This window comes from Aspergillus versicolor, assembly GCF_001890125.1.
Source record: "Aspergillus versicolor CBS 583.65 unplaced genomic scaffold ASPVEscaffold_11, whole genome shotgun sequence".
Lineage (NCBI taxonomy): Eukaryota > Fungi > Ascomycota > Eurotiomycetes > Eurotiales > Aspergillaceae > Aspergillus > Aspergillus versicolor.
Window position 1 is genome coordinate 475,549 of NW_024467534.1, and position 21,105 is coordinate 496,653.

General features: G+C 53.0%; 12 protein-coding genes and 2 non-coding genes across 14 annotated transcripts; 7 read left to right on the top strand and 7 right to left on the bottom strand.

Annotated features, from left to right (window-relative positions):
- Positions 1 to 209: 209 nt before the first annotated feature.
- ASPVEDRAFT_45991 (uncharacterized protein) lies at positions 210 to 1,211 on the bottom strand. Its single transcript, XM_040813439.1, has one exon. The coding sequence runs from the start codon at positions 1,177 to 1,179 to the stop codon at positions 274 to 276; it is 906 nt and encodes a 301-aa protein (XP_040672401.1). The 5' UTR covers positions 1,180 to 1,211; the 3' UTR covers positions 210 to 273.
- ASPVEDRAFT_330978 (putative MFS alpha-glucoside transporter) lies at positions 918 to 2,719 on the bottom strand. Its single transcript, XM_040810685.1, has one exon. It carries the CDS (start codon positions 2,616 to 2,618, stop codon positions 1,266 to 1,268), a length of 1,353 nt encoding a protein of 450 aa, XP_040672402.1. The 5' UTR covers positions 2,619 to 2,719; the 3' UTR covers positions 918 to 1,265.
- A 943-nt stretch (positions 2,720 to 3,662) lies between these two features.
- ASPVEDRAFT_140236 (aldehyde dehydrogenase family protein) lies at positions 3,663 to 5,142 on the top strand (the record flags this gene model as incomplete). The annotated part of the gene is made up of 2 exons (XM_040807639.1): positions 3,663 to 4,460; positions 4,519 to 5,142. 2 exons carry the CDS (start codon positions 3,663 to 3,665, stop codon positions 5,140 to 5,142), a joined length of 1,422 nt encoding a protein of 473 aa, XP_040672403.1.
- Positions 4,869 to 6,088, bottom strand: ASPVEDRAFT_45995 (type 1 glutamine amidotransferase). The gene has a single exon (XM_040813440.1). It carries the CDS (start codon positions 6,072 to 6,074, stop codon positions 5,199 to 5,201), a length of 876 nt encoding a protein of 291 aa, XP_040672404.1. The 5' UTR covers positions 6,075 to 6,088; the 3' UTR covers positions 4,869 to 5,198.
- Positions 6,089 to 6,538: 450 nt separating this feature from the next.
- Positions 6,539 to 7,910, bottom strand: ASPVEDRAFT_32931 (uncharacterized protein; the record flags this gene model as incomplete). The annotated part of the gene is made up of 2 exons (XM_040810665.1): positions 6,539 to 7,822; positions 7,875 to 7,910. The coding sequence occupies 2 exons, from the start codon at positions 7,908 to 7,910 to the stop codon at positions 6,539 to 6,541; spliced, it is 1,320 nt and encodes a 439-aa protein (XP_040672405.1).
- A 412-nt stretch (positions 7,911 to 8,322) lies between these two features.
- On the top strand, positions 8,323 to 9,617 carry ASPVEDRAFT_140328 (uncharacterized protein; the record flags this gene model as incomplete). The annotated part of the gene is made up of 2 exons (XM_040807645.1): positions 8,323 to 9,132; positions 9,186 to 9,617. The coding sequence occupies 2 exons, from the start codon at positions 8,323 to 8,325 to the stop codon at positions 9,615 to 9,617; spliced, it is 1,242 nt and encodes a 413-aa protein (XP_040672406.1).
- On the bottom strand, positions 9,519 to 11,652 carry ASPVEDRAFT_45997 (uncharacterized protein). The gene is made up of 4 exons (XM_040813441.1): positions 11,072 to 11,652; positions 10,745 to 11,022; positions 10,182 to 10,700; positions 9,519 to 10,135 (listed from the first exon to the last, which is right to left on the bottom strand). Exons 1-4 carry the CDS (start codon positions 11,393 to 11,395, stop codon positions 9,682 to 9,684), a joined length of 1,575 nt encoding a protein of 524 aa, XP_040672407.1. The 5' UTR covers positions 11,396 to 11,652; the 3' UTR covers positions 9,519 to 9,681.
- Positions 11,653 to 11,867: 215 nt separating this feature from the next.
- ASPVEDRAFT_45998 (glycoside hydrolase family 88/105 protein) lies at positions 11,868 to 13,432 on the top strand. Its single transcript, XM_040813442.1, has one exon. It carries the CDS (start codon positions 12,018 to 12,020, stop codon positions 13,128 to 13,130), a length of 1,113 nt encoding a protein of 370 aa, XP_040672408.1. The 5' UTR covers positions 11,868 to 12,017; the 3' UTR covers positions 13,131 to 13,432.
- A 65-nt stretch (positions 13,433 to 13,497) lies between these two features.
- ASPVEDRAFT_t126 lies at positions 13,498 to 13,569 on the top strand. The gene has a single exon. It is a non-coding gene; the product is annotated as a tRNA-Arg (tRNA).
- A 133-nt stretch (positions 13,570 to 13,702) lies between these two features.
- Positions 13,703 to 13,826, top strand: ASPVEDRAFT_t127. Its single transcript has one exon. It is a non-coding gene; the product is annotated as a tRNA-Tyr (tRNA).
- A 945-nt stretch (positions 13,827 to 14,771) lies between these two features.
- ASPVEDRAFT_140454 (uncharacterized protein) lies at positions 14,772 to 15,761 on the top strand (the record flags this gene model as incomplete). The annotated part of the gene is made up of 1 exon (XM_040807658.1): positions 14,772 to 15,761. One exon carries the CDS (start codon positions 14,772 to 14,774, stop codon positions 15,759 to 15,761), a length of 990 nt encoding a protein of 329 aa, XP_040672409.1.
- A 490-nt stretch (positions 15,762 to 16,251) lies between these two features.
- ASPVEDRAFT_200714 (archaemetzincin) lies at positions 16,252 to 17,691 on the bottom strand (the record flags this gene model as incomplete). The annotated part of the gene is made up of 1 exon (XM_040809326.1): positions 16,252 to 17,691. The coding sequence occupies one exon, from the start codon at positions 17,689 to 17,691 to the stop codon at positions 16,252 to 16,254; it is 1,440 nt and encodes a 479-aa protein (XP_040672410.1).
- Positions 17,692 to 18,322: 631 nt separating this feature from the next.
- ASPVEDRAFT_200716 (uncharacterized protein) lies at positions 18,323 to 19,943 on the top strand. The gene is made up of 8 exons (XM_040809327.1): positions 18,323 to 18,532; positions 18,581 to 18,629; positions 18,684 to 18,749; positions 18,799 to 18,956; positions 19,015 to 19,187; positions 19,249 to 19,355; positions 19,424 to 19,551; positions 19,604 to 19,943. The coding sequence occupies exons 1-8, from the start codon at positions 18,433 to 18,435 to the stop codon at positions 19,783 to 19,785; spliced, it is 963 nt and encodes a 320-aa protein (XP_040672411.1). The 5' UTR covers positions 18,323 to 18,432; the 3' UTR covers positions 19,786 to 19,943.
- A 4-nt stretch (positions 19,944 to 19,947) lies between these two features.
- Positions 19,948 to 21,051, bottom strand: ASPVEDRAFT_875839 (uncharacterized protein; the record flags this gene model as incomplete). The annotated part of the gene is made up of 1 exon (XM_040818096.1): positions 19,948 to 21,051. One exon carries the CDS (start codon positions 21,049 to 21,051, stop codon positions 19,948 to 19,950), a length of 1,104 nt encoding a protein of 367 aa, XP_040672412.1.
- Between the last annotated feature and the right edge of the window lie 54 nt (positions 21,052 to 21,105).

Here is a 21,105-nt window from a genome sequence, read left to right on the forward strand (position 1 = left end):
AGGTTTCCCTCGAGGCAAACAGACGAAAAGGGGCTGATTGTTTGACGGATGTGTTACAGTACCTGTCTACGCAGCCCACATATAAATAATGTTACAATACGCCTATCCCATCTACCATTTCTCAGCTACAGTCCATCCAGGAACCAGACCGCCACAACCTCGTGACAAGCTCATAAACGTCTAAAGATATTTTGAATACCAATAATTGCCCTTCATATATCGAATTACGGAGCAGTAGCAGAGACAGAGATAAGAATTCTAAATACGACTGGGTTACGCTGCCCGTTTGTTAGCAACGCTTGTCACACTTTGTGGAACGTGAATGACCTTGCCAACATCAAACCCATCCTTCACCTTCTCTGTCTTCCACGGTAATACGTACCCTCGCTGGTTACTGACGACGTGGACCCCCCTCTCCCTAAACTCCGTCGTATAATGCGTATGCCCAAACACCCAAGCCTTGATCCCCTTTGTATCAGTAATGTTGCGCAGAACATCCGTTCCGAAGGCATATCTCCAGGGATTATTCTCGTGCTGCGGCGCCGAAGTCCGCTTGAGACAGGGGGCATGGTGCGTCACGACCAGAATAGATTTCTTATCGCTTTCGCTCTGGACCTGTTGATTCTCATTCTGTATCGACTGTATCTCATCTAGTAACCAGGCAACGTCCATTTCATGAGCAGTTTTATGACTGTCAACGCTCCACTCGCGAATCTTGCTGAAATCCGATACCTTGTATCGCACGATATCCCTTGCTTCATCGGGAATATGAGACCAGAGTGTACATCCCAGAACTGTAACACAGCCGGAATCCGGGTCTAGAATGTCATATCGTCGGCGATGAAGCAGGATGAGCCGTCCATTGAAACAGGGTTCCTGTTCGAGCTGCTTCGCCCTCTGGATTCCATCTTCAAAGGAGAGGTTGTAAAACTCGTGATTCCCAAGAACGAGAAAGACGGTTTCGAATTGATCGGCTTGTTTCTGTAGGAAAGCGCAGTAGTTGTCGTAGTCGACTAAGCGCCCGACATCGCCGCCCAGAATGAGGGTCTTGGCGCGAGCGGGGATGGAAAAGGATGAGTACTGTTGATCGATTTCGAGATGGAGGTCGGAGAGAATTTGGATTGGGCGGGATGCTGATGGGGGTTTGTTGTGGAAGAAATGCTTGATTCTGTTCAGCATTGTGTTGGTTGATGAAAAGCTCATAAGTGAAGACAGAGAGAGTTGAGAGTTAAAGAGTTAAGAGTTAATATTCTATGTCTATTCATTTACACCCTTTCCTGTCTGTTTCTCTCTCCGTCCACGTCCTGCGCATCCACAATATCCACCTTATACCTCGAAAACCGCCTACTATCCACCTTCCTCTCAAACAACACATCCAACTCCTCAAACGTCCTCCCCCTCGTCTCAGGCAGATAGAAAAAACACCAAACAGCCGATAACCCAGCCAGCCCCGAAAACAAGAACCCCATCTTCCCCCGCCAGTCCCCCTGGTCCTCGTTCATCGCATACGGAATCACAACCGCAAAGACAACAGACCAGACGAAGCAGGCAACTGTCGCTAGTGCAATCGTGAACCCACGCAGTCGCACAGAGGATACTTCGGCCAGTAGCACATAACAGAACGGACCTAGGGACAGGTCGTAGACGAATGTACAAAGCAGCATAAGCGCACACTGGGCCCAAGTCGCAGCGACCCTGGTAGCATTATCAGCTCGCGGCGCAAGATCCACAGCACCGATCGCGAATAAAGCAACAGCAAGCGAGCAGCAGCCAAAGAGGTACATTGTGCGGCGGCCGATATAAGAAAGCAGGAACCAGGAGATACAAGTCCCGACAAACCCAATCGCCGTCAGACCGAGGTTCATACTAAACGCATCAGACGCATCCAGACCGGCAAGTTCCATAAAGTGCACTGCATAAGAAATGAAGAAGACGTTTCCAGTGAATGCTTGCATGCTGTAGGCCATGACGCAGATGGTGAGGCGGCGGAAGTTCGGGCCCCGGAAGCACTCGAGGTAGTGTGCGCGGCCGCCCTGGAAGCTTTCCTCGAGACGGAGGGTCTCGCGTATGTGTGCCAGCTTGTGGGATACGTCGACTGGGGCTGTTGCGAGGCGGCGCAGCGAGGCTAAGGCATCGGTGTAGCGGCCTTTGCGGCAGAGCCAGTAGGGAGGGTCGGGGACGAAGTAGACCAGGGAGAGCATGATGCAAGGGAGCGCCCATTGGGAGGCGATGGGGATTTTGTACGAATATACCGTGTCAATAGGTTCAGTGCCTTTGAGGATCCCGGAGGCGATGAGCGACCCGATGGAGAAGGCGAGGTTGGTCATGGTTGCTGCGAAGCCGCGCAGGACCAGCGGGGTGACCTCGCCCACGTAGGCAGAGGCACAGATCGGGTAGAAAGCGATGATGCAGCCGTTGACGAGCTGGCCGACGAAGAGCTGTGCTGGAGAGTGGCTGAAGAACTGGATGAAGATGAAGGCGATGGACAGGACCGAGCAGGCTGCGATCATGATCCGGGGGCCGAAGCGATCGTAGGCTACGGCAGAGAGCAAGGCACCGACAATGGCCCCTAGAAGATTTGCATAGTTGAAGGCAGAAAGCCACTGGGCTGCGAGCATGTACTGGCCGTCGTGATAGTAGCCGTATGTCTCTTTGAAGACGTCGAGCCCTACAAGGCCCTTGACAACGCCGCCGTCCTACTAAATTAGCACGGATCAATTTCCCGGTAGAATACTTACAATCCCTTTCAACACGGTGGCCTACATTGTTAGCTTAAGCTAATTACACCTTCGCGGGGGCATACCAGGTTCATGAACATCCCCCAGGCCAGGGCGGGCCAGTGGCGGCGGGCAGCAGCAAAGAAGGTCAGGGCATGCTCGTCCTTGGTGAACTCGAACGACAGCTCGGCCTCGCGCAGGTCGGCGTCTGCAGGGAGCACCTGCACCAGACGAACCTCTTTCTCGGCGCCCATCTTGACTCTTCACTCTTCATCATTGAGAGGGGGAGCTGAAAAACCAGCGTGGTGTCTTGGCTGGCGGGGCAGACAGTGAGTGGGTTATAAGCATCTTTCATGGCGCTTCTATTGGCTATTGCATTGCATGAACAAACTGCCTGCACAAGCAACGTGAACACTGTAGCTATTAGTAAAGAGTCTGGCTAGAACCTAAGTACATATCTTTGTCGGCTTCACCCGTGTATCTGGTTGGATCTAACTGCCGAAATCCGCCCCGAACAGCCAATCTGGCGATCCTCAATGATAGTCTAAAATATAGTATGAACGCTCAACTGGGGATCAGACTGGGGCCGCCCCCGCCCTCTCTCATGCCACCTCTGGCCCTCTGCCAAAGTCTTACTGTTGCGTCTGGATTATCGTGGGATGCGGGGCAGACCTGTTCATCCTCTGCTGATCCTCCCAGTCCATCGCAGCCACTCAGGCCAGCCGGGTCGCAGCTCGGGAATTCGCCATCCCACGAGGTGCAAGGATCGTCTAATGCGGGGGCCCGCAGTAGCTGGCAAGTGCTGACTCGTGAAGCTGTGATATGGAGGGGCAGCTGGAGGGTGCTCTCAAACTGCCGTCTTACACACCCGACAGCTCTATATAACGCTCTATAACCCTCCTGAGTGTGGCCGTACAACTGCCAGTCGGTATCTCACTCTTCAACATGCCTCTCGACACCACCACCTTCCGCAACGTCATCAATGGCGAGCTGACCACTACAGCTGAGACTCGCCACGGCATCAACCCTGCCACCAAGCAGCCGAACCCAGAGGTCCCTCTCTCGACCCAAGACGACGTCGACCGCGCCGTCGACGCCGCCAGGACTGCATTCAAGACCTGGTCGCGCACTACCTTCGACGAGCGTCGCAAGGCCATCTCCGCCTTTGCCGACTCCATCGACGCCAACAAGGATGCCCTTGCCGCCCTCCTGACCCAGGAACAGGGCAAGTCCCTCGGGCAGGCCGCGCAGGAAATCGGCATGGCTGTCATCTGGGCCCGCACTCTGTCTACGCTCGAGATCCCCGAGAACGTCCTCCAGGATAAGGACGACTGCAAGATCATCCAGCGGTACACGCCCCTCGGTGTCGCCGGGGCCATTGTGCCTTGGAACTTCCCTGTCCTGCTTGCTGTCGGCAAGATCGTGCTTGCTGTGTACACCGGTAACGCGGTTATCGTGAAACCCTCTCCTTTCACCCCTTACTGCGACTTGAAGCTCGCTGAGCTCGCGATCCCCCATTTCCCCCGGGGTGTCGTCCAGGCCCTCAGCGGCGGCGACGACCTTGGACCGCGCATCACCGAACACCCGGGCATCGACAAGATCAGCTTCACTGGATCGTCGGTCACAGGCCGCAGAGTCATGGCCAGCTGCGCAAAGACACTGAAGCGTGTAACCCTTGAGCTAGGCGGCAACGACGCTGCGATTATCTGCGACGATGTTGATATCGACAAGATCATTCCAACTGTACCCTCCCCCCACCTACCCTCCTTTCCCTCTTGAACCTCAATGCTAACGAGAAAAGCTCGCCATCCTCTCCTTCCTCAACTGCTCACAAATCTGCCTCATGATCAAACGCCTCTACGTCCACTCCAGCATCTACGACACCTTCCTCTCCAAATTTGTCGAAGCCGTCAAGGCCTTCCAGGTCGGGCCCGGCACAGACGAGTCCGCATTCATCGGCCCCGTGCAGAACAGCATGCAGTACGAAAAGGCCAAGGACCTGTTCTCGTCCATCGCGTCCGAGAACCTCCACCCAGCCCTCGGTGGCAAGATCTCAGAGTCTGCTGGATACTTCATCCCGCCTACGCTGATTGATAACCCGCCCGAGGCGTCAAGAGTCGTGCAGGAGGAGCCCTTCGCGCCTATCCTGCCTTTGCTGAAGTGGGATGATGAGGCGGATGTCCTTGCCCGCGCGAATGCGTCGGAGAGTGCCCTTGGTGCGTCGGTGTGGACGAAGGATATGGAGAAGGGTCGACGCATTGCGGATCAGTTGCAGGCTGGCACTGTGTGGATTAACACGCACTTTGAGGTCGCGCCGAATGTACCGTTTGGGGGACATAAGAGCTCTGGATTGGGGACTGAATGGGGTGTGCAGGGGCTGACGCAGTACTGTAACTCGCAGTCGCTGTGGATTAAGAAGGCGTAGTCTATCAATATCAACTTTAATATATTCTGTATTCATCGCACTAGTGGCATAGCAGTCTATGAAGTCTTCCTATCACCCCCCGTATACTCATCATCATCAAAAACAAACAATCTCAGCACAGCCTTCGCAACCTCCACGCCATCATGCTCCAGATACGCCGTCTCCGCCGCGCGATCCGCATGCTCCAGGTCCTGAATCCCCCCAGAATCAACCCGGATCTGAATCTGCCTCTTCACCATATCCTCATCAAACGCCAAATGCGCCTGTGTCGTGAACAGCCGGTTCGGGATATACAAGCCCTGAACCGCCGTATGCTCACTCCGTCCCCAGACAAGCACCTCCGTATCAGCCGAAAGCAACCCAGCCGCAGACCCAGCCGTAGGCGCCCGCACAACCTGATCCTGATGCATCTGATGGAGATGAATATAGTCATCGAGCGTCCTAAAAATCCTCTGCCCCGTCGGCGTAAGTTCAATCCTGGAATGTCCCAACTCCCAATCCCTAGACGGCGCAGGCGCCACCTCCCCACCCAGCAATCGCGCAAGAAGCTGATGTCCAAAACAAATGCCCACGAAATGGAAATCCGGCCTCTGCGTCCATAATTCCTTCAGCAGGGAGAGTAATTGCAGGATCCACGGATTCTCGCCGTGCGCGTCGTACACGCTCCCTGTAATCAAAAGCCCGTCGAATGTGTCAAATTCCTGCGCCGACGGCATCCGCCCGCCCTGTTCGGTGACGACGAAGATCTGCTCGGTCTCTACGCCGAGAGGAGGGTGGTGGGCGCGCCCGGCGAGCGAGAAGTGGTTGTGCAGGATCTGGCCGAAGGAGCCGCGCTCGGAGTATGTGTCTGGGTGTGGCAGGTCGGTCTCGAGGACCATGAGGCGCACGACGGGCGCGGTCGGGGTGGGTTTGTATGTCTGGTCTCGCTCCATGATTCTTGGTAGTGGGTTGGTGCAGGGCTGAGGGATTGGGGTGGCTGGACTCTTTATAGGGTTGCATCCCGATCTATGATGGCATGGCATGGCTGGTTCTGGCGCTGGTGGAGCTTGGCTTGACGTCAGTTCCTGCAGTGCATTTCTTGACTTACCCACTTTGCCAGGGCATGAAGCCACTGTCTGCCTCTGCTTTGGAGTAGCCAAGCCTGGTTGGCTTCTGCCTGCGACGATTGCTTGGCTGGTGGATATCTATGCCCTGGCCGTATCTCCGACAGTCGTCGATTTGCACCGGGACCTGGCTTTACGGACATTCACTCTGATTCCTATTGTAAATAATTCAGGGCAGTTTCACCTTTTAGTTTTAATGCTTTCATGCTATCAGTTGTACCGTCAAATTTATAGGGGCGACTAAATTGTCTTCGTTACAACAAGCATTTTGAACTTGATTTTTTCTTTAATTGCTAATATATACTTAACATGCCCATGGAAACTGAAAACCTATCCAATTGACCATCCATAGGACAGGCATCCGGCTCTTCCAGTCGCGGTCCCCCAGTTGTACGGAATCGATTCGTAACAGCATACCATGGATTCTCAGTACTCGCCGCATAAACGTCCTTCGTATACCCAACCTGATGGGTGAATACCCTATGCAAATGAGACCGCAGAAGCGTGATAAGCTGGTCCAGCAACGCAACAGCAGCGCTGATCCCCTCGGACGACAGCTTCACCAGGCTAGCAACACGCGCTGCCGGTATCGGTCCGGCAAAACCTGCTAACAGCTGCAGCTCTGTGTCACTCTTGCAGAAGCCCTGGTCAAGGCAGTCCTGGAGCCGGAGGAGACTGCACCTGGTGCGCCCCATATCATCCATTAGACTCTGCGAGAGGGACCTAGAGTTGTGAAATACAGGCCACGAGGTTATAATCTCGTGCGTGGCTGCGTAATAGCCAGGGCATTTGGCGCTCTCGTTGAATGCGTAATCTATCGTTTGTCCGAGGGGACTGCTGCTGCTGTTGGTTTTGCTCTCACCATCCTCCAGAGCGATATCGATATCTTCAAAAATCGCAGCCCACTCTGGCCGTCCCAGTATACAGGGCTCGCAGCGTACAAAAGCTTCGCCGATCAAGAACGGGCGGTACGATAATAACAGATTCCGACCCATGCCTTTCTTATGTGCATCCGGCCCCCGAGCGGACATAATATGTCGGATACCTTGGGCGTGTAACAGCCAGGAACCCTCACACGCCCCATCCATTACCTCGAACATAGACAGGATAATAGCAGCGGCAAGTGTTGAATCAGTTAACGCGGCCGGCGTTCCTAGCATACACGCAAGGTGTTGTATACCCCGGGTATACATATGGCGCGCGGTGAGCAGCACATCTTCATTCCCATTCTCACTCTCACTCTGCTTGCCCATAGACCCCATCTGGTATGTAACCAGGGCGCGCACACCCCACATCACAGCCGGAGCCAGCGGTGTCGGCCCGCGCACAAAGTCCATCCAGTTGACTTCGACCCGCGAAGCAACGGACGCATTCATATTGGGGAAGCAGTGCAGCAGGAAGTCTTGGAAGGCTTCTTTCGTTTGCAGGTTCAGCGCCTCTTGCGCTAGACTTGGTGCTAGGGCCTCGTCTATCGAAGACTCTGGTGTTAACGCTTGTCGCTTGCGTTGGACTATAGCCTGCTCCTGCTGCTTCTTCTTCTGTTCCTTCTGTTGCTGCTTATTGCGGATTTTATCGCGCTGTTCATGTTAGCTGCCTCGTAGTCTTGTATATGCCGCAGCCAAGACCAACCTGTCGACTATGGAGGCGAGCGCGACGCCCATCCATGTTCGCAGCTGCAGCTGTTACTTTAGTCTCCTCTCTGCATTCCATCCTCAGGATTCAGCAGTTAAACTGCGGCTTAAGAAGTCAAGGGGCGAAGATTCTGAGCCTCGTATTGCCGCGGCGGGGCCGCTTTAAGTGATAATTTCGCGCAGTGCAGCCAAGATAAATAGTGTCCAATGAGCCTCGATTGCAGATCAGTCACAAGCTTAGACCGGCTGTGAGCCTGTGGTACTTGATGGTCTTGTCTGTGTCCTGGAAGAAAGGAAATGCATTGTTTAACTAAGGTTACACATCGCACCTCAGCCGCGTGTAAGCCTGGGGGCCAAAATATACATATTTAAGCCCTTGCAGAATCCACTAACTAAAAGAGCCTTTTTATTCCTGTCAGCCCTTGGTCCCCTCTATACTCAACACAATGTCTACCCCAAAGATAACCATCGCCATCGCCGGCGGGGGAATAGCAGGTCTCTCCCTCGCAGCCGGTCTAATCCAACACCCCCAAATAACAGTGCACGTCTACGAGTCGCAGTGCACATACCCGCGCACGGGCGCCGGACTAGCACTGCACAAGAACGCAATCGCCGCAATGGACCTGATACACCCAGGTCTAAAGAAGACGTATCTCGGCCGCGCGAATCTCATGAGTCGTGATGAGGAGGTTGAACTCGCTACTCAGGTCCTCCTTGCCGAGGGAGTGCATAGCGGACGGGTTATTGGACAGCTTGGAAAGGCGAGGGGGAGGAAGACGATTGCGCGGGAGGATTTGGTGATGGGGTGGATTGGGTTGCTTCCAGCTGGTACAATTTCATTTGGGAAGAAGTTGCACAATGTTGTCTTGGATGACGGTAGAGCCAAACTGGAGTTTGTCGGCGGCACTACAGCTAAAGCAGACTGTCTCATCGGCGCAGACGGGGTCAGGAGTGCCACGAGGAGATATCTCCTTGGGGAGAACCATCCGGCTACAGCGCCGAAGAACCACGATCAGTGGTATCTGTACTCCCGGGCCGTTCCTATGGATGAAGCCCGGCAGGTCGTAAAGGAGGAGTGGACGAGGAATGTGGCTATTCTGTGTGGATCAAAGGGATATATCTGCTCGCTTCCGATTGATAAGGGGAGAATACTCAGTTGCACGTTCCAGGCTCCGGGTGCTTTCTGCGGAGAGCCAGAGTCATTCACTACTGGGTCATTCCATGGGTATAGCGAGGATGCGAGGGCCATTGCTGAGGTATTCACCTTTCCCTCCGAATATTTATACTGTCAAGATACTGATCAGACTAGCTTATCAGCAGAAACCCACAGCAAAGCTGGAAGATATACGACCACGATCCAGCACCAAAGTACTACTACGGTAGAGTCGCGATGATCGGCGATGCTGCACACGCCACGGGTCCATTCGTAGGAAATGGCGCCGGACAGGCCATTGAGGATGCTGCCGTACTGAATGCGCTGTTCGCTCGAGTTACCAATGTCAGCCAGATACCTACCGTGTTTCGTGCCTACGATGCTGTCCGGAGGGAGCGGTCGACTAACGCCATAAGCATTAGTAGAGATGTAGGGCGATTATATGCGTATGCCCTTGAGGAAGTTGGAACTGATCCGGGGAGGATGCAGAGCTATCTGACGCAGGCTGGGTCATATCTTAATGATGTCGACCTCGAGGCTCAGAATGCAGATGCTATTGCTGTATTTGAGAAGTTACAAAGTGAATAGCCCATAGATGGAGCCACCTGGTATCATTCAACTAACTATCTCCCTCACCACCCAGTTAAAAAAACTAATAGATATACCTAAAATACATATTCTCCTGGTCCGTGCGATCCTCAAACGCATGTGCCAGGTTCTGCTCATTCGGATCCAGACCCGCCTCCCTGAGCAGCCTGTCCTTCTTCTTGTTCTGGTGCGCAAGGTACCAGCGCAGGAAGATCACAGAGATGGTCAGGCAAACATAGCACCCGAGGTGAACCCCAAAGGCAATAAAGTACTTGGGCGCATCACGGTCCAGGAACACCTGTGGGCCGATGGCATTGCCAACAGCCCACGAGACGAATGTCGCGGCGATGACGGCGGATTTCTTGGTTGCGCCGGCGATGTTACGAGAGACCATTGAGAGACCGAGGGTCTGTGCGGACCAGAATGACAGCGTGATGTAGTAGCTGATAAGCAGACCGACTTTGGTGCCCATGTTGCGGTTTTCTACCGTCATGAGGACGATTGTGCCGATATAAGATCTGGACAGTGTTAGGGCTGGTTAAGCAGGAAGGGAGAGGAACATACGGAAGGATGAAGCCCAACATGACATAGAGGTTCTGTCCGGTCTTACGGACGAGCCATGCTGAGGTCAAGAGGACGATAATGATATAGAAACCCAGAACCATAGCTAGGAGCTGAGTCTGCAGGACGCTGAACTCGAAGCCCTCGATGATGATGTTCGCGAACGCACCCAGGCCACTGGTAGGCAGGGTCGTGAAGATCTGAATCGCACAGTAGCACCAGATCTGCGGGTCAAGCAGGGCTTCTTTAATCTGGTATCCACGGAATTTCTTGTTCTGGATACCGGTCTGGTTGGATCGCACACGCTCGACCATGAGACGCTTGTCTTCTTCGCTGAAGCATTTGGCGCGCATGGGCGAGTCAGGCAGCCACCAGAGCACGAAGACACCCCAGAGGACAGAGGCACAGCCGTAAGTCATGAATAGGGCGTGGAAGGACTTGACGTCGTGGTCGTTTCCGATCAGACTGAAGCAGTATGCGAGCAGCCCACCGACGATCTGCTGGGTGCCGTTCATCATGTACCTGCGCAAGTCAGAATTACCCTAAATAATATTGGGTATGCATACCAGTATGTCACGGTCTCGGCCTGCTCCTCGCGCTTATACCACATACTGGACATCAGGACGAAGGAGGGCTGGCAGACGGCTTCGAAGATACCCAGCAAGGTGCGGACAGCGACCAGGCTGGGGAACGTCTTGCAGGCACTGTGCAGAGCCAGAACTGCGCCCCAGAGAATGATATTGACACCGAGGTATTTCGCGATAGGGACTCGCTGGATGATCCAGTTGGTGGGGTATTCGACGAACAGCACGGCGATGTAAATACATGTCGTGAGCCAGGAGTACTACCAAAGTCAGCGGTGAACTATATTATAATCCTGGCTGGTAGCCAACCTTTTGGCCGTTCTCAAGACCAGCGTACTCTCGAATGCCCATGATGGACGAGAATGACATGGTTCCCTTGTCGAGGGCCTGCAGGAAGTAGGTGAGGATCATGATAACCAAGACACGCTTGTCAATCATCCTGCGCAGGCGCTTGCTCGTCTCCTCGTCGACCTCGATTTGCTCTTGACCCGCATACTGCGCGATCTCCTTGTCAACACGCGAGTAGTCGACATGGTCCTTTTTCATGCCCTCGCCGTACGACGGGACCCGCTCGACGTGGGCGGCGTCCTTGACGTCCTTGGGCACAGACGATAATTCCGTGTTGTCGGCCATACTGAAGTAACAAGAACAGGCCTGTCCTTCAAGGGTGGAGAGAGAAAAAAAAAGAGCCCGACGAGAAAGGGGAAGGGTGGTTCACCTTATAACCAGGCCACCACACCCATGCCAACTAGCGAGGCCGCGAAGGGTTTGGCAAACGAAATGAATCGGCCCAAAACGACGAACCACCGCGGGCACTTCTCCTTCGAGTCAGTTCAGCCGTCCTTTTCCCCAGCTTCCTCTGCTCCAGGGTCTGGGTCTGTCCCCGGGCCCCCTCCTCCGCCCGGGGTGAGCGCCCACATTGGCCCGAGAAGGCCGAGTCTTGCGGTCGAAAGCAGTCAAGCACTCTTGTCGAGCGTGGCAGGCCATGTTGCCTTGCCAATCAGGAGGCAGGTGGCTTTCTTGGCCGGTCCTTAGCGGATACTTCGGTGGTTTCTTGCCCGAAGTCGACCCCGGTCTGTCCGGAGAAATCGCTGGGGTTTCTCCACGTATCGCAGGGGGCGCTGCCTTTAAACGAGGGGGATTCCCTGGAGCTCTGCGGGACATTGACCACCGATCTCTCGCTCGGCTGAATAGATCAATTTAATAAAAGTTATCTCGACTTCCACTTCACTAACTTGACACAAAACAGCCCACCATGTCGCTCACACCCCCCCAAGCCCGCGCCACAATCGACCGCCTCATCACCAACCTCGTCAACATAAAAGACACCACCGGGAAATTCCTGCTGCACCTCGAAGACGGGCGCATCATCGACACAAAATCCTGGGCCGGCTGGGAATGGACGCACGGCATCGGGTTGTACGGAATATGGAAGTACTACGAAATCACCGGCGACGCCGCCCTGCTCCAGATCATCGAGGACTGGTTCTCCGCGCGCTTCGCTGAGGGCACAACAAAAAACATCAACACCATGGCCGTCTTCCTCACCCTCGCCTATGTGTATGAGAAAACAGGCAATCAGACGTATCTGCCCTGGTTGGATGCGTGGGCGGAATGGGCCATGCATGACCTCCCGCGCACGCCCTACGGCGGAATGGCCCACATCACCTATCTCTCCGAGAACCACCACCACCAGCAGCTGTGGGACGATACGCTGATGATGACGGTGATGCCGCTGGCCAAGATCGGGAAGCTGCTGAACCGGCCTGCATACGTTGCCGAGGCGAAGCGGCAGTTCCTCATCCACATCAAGTACCTGTTCGATACGAAGACGGGGCTCTTTTTCCACGGGTGGGAGTTCAATACGGACCAGTCAGTGGCAGCTGGACATAACTTTGCTGATGCGCGGTGGGCGCGCGGGAATAGCTGGGTGACGATTGTGATTCCTGAGTTTATTGAGCTGCTGGACTTGCAGCCCGAGGATCCGGTCCGGGTTCATCTGGTTGATACGCTTGTTGCGCAGGTGGAGGCGCTGAAGCGGCTTCAGACGGAGGATGGATACTGGCGCACGCTGCTTGACCATGAGGACTCGTATGTTGAGTCCTCTGCGACGGCGGGCTTTGCGTGGGGGATCCTGAAGGCTGTGCGGAAGCGGTATATCAGTGGGGAGTACCGGGTTGTTGCTGAGAAGGCCATCAAGGCGGTTCTCGGCAAGATTGACCAGGACGGCGAGTTGCAGAATACGAGCTTTGGGACGGGTATGGGTGATAGCTTGGACTTTTATAAGCAGATCCCCTTGACGAGCATGCCGTATGGGCAGGCCATGGCACAGGGGGCGCTTGTCGAGTGGCTGCGGGGGACGTTTTGATGGATGTATATACGTGTTACGAATTACGTACATAGACTGCATGTGCCCTGCGCCGCATATGGTATAAAAACACCGCAGGGACTATATATACTGGAGCTTCTAAATTCCGCGAGCTGGATAAGACATTCATCAGGTGGATGCATGTGTTGGTATAGAAATGAGCACTGGCATGCATAAAGTCACACGTACACAGATGTAGGGATGCAGGATGAATACAGAAAGGAGATAAACAAGCAAGTGAAAATATTCAAGACCACACCTGGGGGCACTGAGATGTGCCCTAATGGCAACGGCCTTGCCAGCCTAGAAATGGTGGAAAGTTGCCGCCCGCTCATGATGTCAAAATCCTGAAGAATCGGCCAGCGATGCCCGCGTGGCGTAATGGAAACGCGTTCGACTTCTAATCGAAAGATTGCGGGTTCGACCCCCGCCGTGGGTTCATTTTTTTATTACAATTTTCTTTCCGCTTTACCCCCTCGTCAACCGGTGGTTCGGGTTGCAATTTTAATGTTATTGGTTTATTATGTTTCATGGCTTATAGTGTCAAAAATTGAAAAAATAGGCTCAGTGAAGCCCGCGTGGCGTAATGGAAACGCGTTTGACTGTATGTCACAATTCTCGGCTTGTCGAAAATCAATTGCTAATAAGTATCCCAGTCTAATCAAAAGATTGCGGGTTCGACCCCCGCCGTGGGTTCATATATTTCTTTTTTATTTTTTTCGGCCCACCGTCTTCTTATTAGCGTTTACCCCTCGGTTAAATATTCGAACGGTCGAACGCGTCCTCGCTTCGCCGGGAATAAAGCCGAACTGTTCAGGGAGATGACTGCTGTCTCCCAATCTCATTCGCCCTCCTTCCGGAGACCGGTCTCCTGACAGTGTCACACTTCTGTTTGTCATACAAGAATGGCCATTGCAGCTGTCGGATTAAGGAGTACAACAGGGATTATCCCCAATCATCCATGTCGGAGAGTACATTCAGCAATTGGAGTTAGGCGTCCGACAATTCTCCGCCCCACGTGAGACATCCCCAAGTGCGATACAGCCTAGCCCGATCTGGCTGTAGCGCGGCTTCCCCAAACTTTAATATCCGTTTCCCCGGCGGTTACATAAGCAGATTGCCTGTGCGCACAATCGTCCACCAGTGTCCACCACCCTCGGACGCGAAACGAAGTGACATTCTGCAGGGGTTTTGCCTTCTGAGGCAGTCGAGGTCCGAGATCGCGGATTTCTCGCTCTTGACGGCCAGTCGCCAAGTGGTCCTTGCGCCACCAATTTCCCAATTCCCCTGTCTGGATATGTTAAGAACCCCAGCCGAGCCTTCGCAGTCGCCACTGAAAAACCTCAAACGGCCTCCTCGCTCCGGCTCGCCACCCCGCCGCTGTGGTTCTGGTTCTGGTTCCGCGTGGCCTGCCTTTCTGGGGAGACCGCCGGCCTTCTTAGTTCCGCCATCGAATTTCTCTCCCTGTACTCCGCCAGCACCTCGACACTCGACCATGCTGCAGTCCGCCCGCATGTCTCCTCGCGCGTGATTCATGATGCGTCCAAGAAGCAGTTCACCTCCCTCAGTTTCTTCAATTGCTTCGGTTCCCTTCTCCGATCGACCGCGACGCCGTGACGATCGCCACGAGCCGGTCTTGCCATGACGAACGACCTCACACAACCCCCAGATGGACTCATCGGAGGCTACAAGGGCAACAACACCAACGTCAAGATCGTCGTCGTTACGTTTTCCGCCCTGGCTCTGTACAACGCGTTGGAACTGGTCGTTCTCATCTTCTTCACCTTCCAACGCTACCATGGACTGTACTTCTGGACGATGCTGCTATCCGGCGTCTTGGGCGTCATCCCGCACGCCGTCGGATACTTGCTGGAATTCTTCGGACTCGGCCCTCGATGGCTGGGCGTGACGATATCGACAATCGGCTTCTACTTCATGGTTCCTGGCCAATCCATTGTGCTCTACTCGCGACTCCATCTGGTCAACCAAAATCGCAAACTCCTCCGCTTCGTCATGTGGCTTATCATAGTCGATACCATAATTCTCATAATTCCGACCACCGTCCTCACCTTCTCCACCGTCTACGTCCGTTCGCGTGCGATAGTTATGGGTTACAATGTCATGGAGCGAATGCAGGTCGCCTGGTTCTGCGCGCAGGAAATCCTCATCTCGTCGATTTACATCTGGGAAACGTCCAAACTCTTGCAGCTCCGGCCGGAAAAGAACACCCGCCGCACCCGTGTTCTCTACGAGCTCCTCGCAATCAACCTCATCATCATTGCCATGGACGTCGCTCTTCTCGTCCTTGAATACATCGGGCTGTGGTATCTCCAGACGACGCTAAAGGCCGCCGTGTACAGCATCAAGCTCAAACTCGAATGTGGAGTGCTGCGCAAACTTGTCGAGATCGTCCAGCCTCACCGACAAGATACAAGCTCCACGGAGCAGGAGCAGTTCCCGGCCTTTGTCAATCCAGACAATATCGTCGGCGATGTCACGCACGCTGCACCTGCACAGCGGCTCCAGCAATACCCGTGGGCCAACTCCGTCGACAGTCTGGGTCTCTCGGATCGCAGACGGCCAGCCTCGAATGCGTCTACATTCTCTCAACCTACTAACCCACCTCCTTGACTTCCGTCCTCGACTTCATAATCAATCACCAATACACGCAAAGAGAAGTCTACGGTTACGGGGGAGCTATAACAAGGTGTTATACCTTGTCAAAATAGAGCGGCGTACGGTCAGTCGGCGTGGGCTCTATCCCAGCGCCAGCTACGGAAACCGGCCACTCTGCTCAGGCGCAATCGCGTCCATAAAGTCCGTTTCAAAGGGCCCAGCTCCACCGCGTATCTCGTACGCACACCTCCATATCAACGCTTAGCTATGTATCTACGAGCGCATGATCCATTATTACGGCACCGCCGAGTGTTTTAATGTACTTAATCATCTGGTTATTCCAGTACATAAAAATCGTATACCCTTTAGAGTATTTATCATTCTGCTATTGTCCATGATTGCTGGATCTGCGATATTGTTTTCGTTCAAGTTGTAAATTACGCATTTATGCATAGAATGAATCGCCATACTGTTTCTATAGCACTTAAGTGGTCAAATCTCAGCATCAATCATCAATAACAACCACCTGGTTGCCATCCACCCCATTCCCAATCCCCAAGGACGCCTTCAACCACGCCGCAAATGCCCTTAAATACATAAACTCTCGTCTCTCCTCGCAATACCTCAACAACGCCCTATCCCTCTCCTCAGCCGTAGAGCCCGTTGCACACAACACCTTCGCAAGATCCACGGGACACAAGTACGGCGGCTGCCGCGTATCCTCGGACAACGAGGCACTGCCTTGCATAATACACGCGTAGTACACGCAGTGGTCGAGACCAAGACAGTGACAGAGTTCATGGCTCGTCGTGCGGATTATCCGCCAAAGCCAAAGTGCTGACTGCCCCTCGCCATCACCAGCTATTCGTATAGAGTGAGAGTGTGTTTGAGCTTTGCGAAGAACGTCCATCGCGTCTTCAAGTGGTCCCTCTTGTTTCCCAGATATAGTGGCAGCAGAATCAGAGCCACTTCTAACTTTGGAACGCTTCCTCCTGTCTCCAGAATATTTCCACTCCGTACAAACATCCCCAACAAACCCCCCACAATGCGCCCCAGGCCACGCATGCCCCCTCTCAACCCCCTGCACCCCATCAATGACCGGATTATACCGCGCCGCTGAAACAACAGCAACGCGGCTGCCACCATACGCCCTTCCGCACACGAAACTATCCTCCTCGTCTTCATATAGGTCGTGGTTCACAAGCATACACAGCGCATATGCATCCTTGGGTAGAATCGCAATAGCCACGTCTAGCAGGTCATCCAGGTTCAGTTGCCTGGCATATAGACCGTCTGGACAAGCGCGCGTGCGGATGCGGATTTGCTCTGCGGGTGTTGTGAGGGCGATGTGTTTAACCGTCGATACTTGGTGTCCAAGCTTTAGTTTCTTGGGTGGAGGGGTGTCTATCCACGGAGTAAATTTCCACTGTCCTTTTGGCAGATTGAGTTGTTTCACCGGGAGACCGTGGAAGAATGCCGCTAGGTATTCGGTTATATCCTTTGATGCTGGTGGTGTTACCGCATCGTCTGTAGAATGCGAATCCGAATCCAGGCCAAGTGCATTTGGCCTTGACCAGGATTCTACCTCGCTAATTCTTCTATCCACACCAGGAGCCTCAAGAAAGTAAATTGTTTTCCTCTTCGGGGTGACAGGATTGCGCTCCTCTTCGTCGAGCCACTCCTGGAACGATTGCGGGGGATACTCCGGGTCCAACGCCAGATCGTCTCCTGGGAGGATGAGCGGGGCAGGGAAATTCTCTATATCAGTTCGTGTAGGCGGTGCTGCTATCAACGGCTTGCGCTTTGATGACGAGGATGGTGCTGGTTTCGTGGCATTTTGCCGTTCTTGTTTTGATGGTTGGTGGTAGTTTACCTGTGTGGCGTGTGGAGAGGGAGTGTATGTTATTTTGTCGTGAGGACATGATAATTGTTGCTTTGGAGGCATTTTGAAAGGTATGCACACGGTATGTTTGTTGGATGCGATGTTGATGCTGTTGTTGTTTTGTCCGCGTCCGGTTGCTGCCTGCGCCTTTAGGCAGAAGTTGGTGTCGCCCAGGTATGGTCTTCGTGCTTCATTTCTATTTATCTCTGTGTTGTTTTGTATCATAATATTATTTTAATAGGTATTATCATATACGAACTACGTGCAATGTTCGGTGATTCTGTTCTTTTCATTGCGATACTACGCCCTGCATGGAATATATATATCATCAGGGTCATCCAAGTTAGGGAGTTGATGCATTCCCAGATCTTTAAGATTTGAAAATAATACAGACAACAGAATGTTTATTATACCATAATAATGATAATAATAAAAACCAAAACACCGCAAGATAGCCTACCGTAGCTTTTGTGCTGTGCTATCATGGGATACAGCTCTCCACCAACTCCCATCCATCAACAGCCCTATCAGCTGCAACCAGCAAAAGCAAAAGCTGGTAGGGGTCGAAGGCCAAATCTCACTCTGTCGATGACAGCCGGAGAAAAAGCGACGGCTATCCCAATCTGGATAGCCGATGGCTTCCACTCTTCGCAGTCTGACCGGGGATTCCCCGCAATAATTATTGGGGTAGCTCGACATATTAATCGATTCCGGCCGAGGACCTCATAAATCACTAAGACACGATTTCTTTACCTGAACTGTTTAACGAACACTGCGTTTGTCTACCGCGATATCAACTACAACATGCCCAACCTTCCTCCGTACCAATACACCGGCCCCGTGGATTGCACGATCCCACCGGACCCAAGCAAACTCAAGGGAAAGAGCGTTATCGTAACTGGGGGTATGATCTCCTCAAACCTAACTAAGCATAATCCTGACCAGTGTATAGGCGCCAATGGCATGGGGGAGACAACCGTCCGCGAGTTCGCAGCAGCTGGGTACGCTTACCCAACCATGCCCTCACAGCAAGCAAGACTAACAAGCCGAGGCAGCGCCTTCGTAACAATCGCAGATCTAAACGTCGAGCGCGGCGAACAAGTCGCGAGGGAACTCTCACCGTATGCTACACCACCCTCCCTCTTGCTGGCATATCTCTGACGAGGCTAGAAACGCACAATTCGTCAAATGCAACATCGTAAACTGGGACGAACAAGTCCAAGTCTTCGAAGCAGCCGTCGCAAACTCACCAAACAAGAGCTGTGACGTCGTCATTGCGAATGCGGGCATTAGCCGTGCCAGTGGGGACTCGTTGTGGCCGCTGGACGGTACTCATCCACTATCCAAACAGGTTGATATGAGAAGGCAGATGTTGACATATAACAGATATAAATGCACCACCCGTGAAACCAACCCTGAGCATCGTCGACGTGAACCTCACAGGGACACTGTATACGTGGAAACTAGCGGTGCATTACTTCCGCAAGCAGCCTGATACCGAGGACCGGGATAGGTGTTTTATTATCACGGGAAGTATGGTTGCGTGGATTGACTCGCCGGTAGGTCAACTCCATTGATAAGTATATCCAAACTACGCTGATAATTATATGTGATTAACAGGCAAACTGGCAATACACCTGCACGAAATACGCACTCCGGGGACTGATGAGGGTGGCGAGGCGGAACTCGTGGGAGCAGGGAATCAGGATTAATTATGTGGCGCCTTGGTATTTCCTCTATTCCCTCTTCACTGCCTTGTATATCTTCCCAGGGATGAAGTTGTTAACTGGAGCAGCTATATCAAAAGTGCCATCCGCAGCCCAACCTACGAAGCCGAACTCATCGGCAAAGGCGTCGAATTCGCACCCCAGGAAGACGTCTCGAAGTGTTTTATGCGGATTGCTACGGATCGGACCATGAATGGTTATTCTTCCTATTCCCCTTGTATATAAGTGCTGTATGCTAACAATGACAGGCCACTCGCTGATGATCACGCCGGCTTCTATTGCGAAAGAGGGATTCAAGGATATTGATATGGACGATCACACTGAAGGATACTTTAAGGATACGCAGGAGCTGCAGTTGAGGATTATCGACGATCAGTGGGTAGAGGGCTGGAGTAAGAGGAGGACGCCAGAGGGAGGGCTCAAGTCCTGAAGGAACACATGTTACGTTGATATACTCACGATGCCTTGAGGAAACAATTATAGTTATTTTGTGTACGAGTCCACTGGCGTGGTTGATACAAGCATTACCCAAGTAACATATTGATACATTCACTATGCTAGAATCGCTAGACTCACTCCTCGCAGTGCATGGCTATACTAAACTACCTGGATGTTGAGAACTGTCTAATGTACCACCAATAAAACTCGACCGTAATATTGCCAGATACTCCACTGGCATGTTCCACGTCAGGATATTGTCAGGGTCAAGCTTTCCGACTTCCTCGTCGGATTTTGATAGATACCAATGCTCGATGTTGAGGAGCAAGTCTAGGCCCGAATCTACGTAGATATTGTCTTCGGAGAACTTGCCTACTTTTCTTCTGGTAGTCTCGAAGGCATGGTATGGAATGCCCCATATGTAGCCACGCTCAACCTCACGTCGGCCACGGTCAATGATATAGTCTGGGATAAGGCCACTGAACTCAGGTTTCTTCCGGTCAATTTGCCTGTGGTCGTATATGCATCTGAGAGAATCTGGGAGTCGCTGGCTCTCATGCATATTCGGTGCGTTTTCGTAGAGAGGGCGTGCCCACATGCTATACCGGTCTCGCATAAACAACCTGGCTTCCAGCATGGTGACACCGGGTGGTAGTCCTGCGCTTGGAGGACACGATGTTTTGTTTGTATCATTGGCCATCGACCAGCTCCCTCCGAGTCCCGCCTCGACACTGTCTATGTCGTCCGCTTTATGCTTGCCCTCGACGGCCTCCTTATGGCGCTCTTCGTAGGTTTTTGTTGGCTCGTCCTGCCGATTTTCTTGTGTACTTGCTCCCTGGCTCTGGCCCTCATCCTCGTCCCATTCTTTAAGACGCAGTCCTGTAAACATCCGATTTCCCTTCCACCCACACAGTTGCGAAACCTGACGGCTGTCTTTGTAGCGCAACCTCTGTTTTGCCATTAGCGGGGGAATATCAGCAGCGCAGATATCTTCGTAGAATGTGCCGCGAGTGGGGTCTTCCCAACACCGAAGGATGAAGTCGATCTCTTCGAAATACCGCTTCTCACGCCAATGTGCGAGCTTGCGAATGTACTCTTCTCTGATCGGGTAATGGAACCGTCCTCTATAGAGCGGCATCTCGGGGAGTGGGGTTAGCATGATTGTGGCGAAACTGGTCTGGTCGCGTGTGGTCAGGGTTAACTGGTATATGGGTGGATGCATAAGGATAGGGTGCATTTCAATCGATTCGGACGACATTTTGTTAGTAATTATATGAAAATAAACGAGAGTATTGTTGTGATGTTTGTAAGG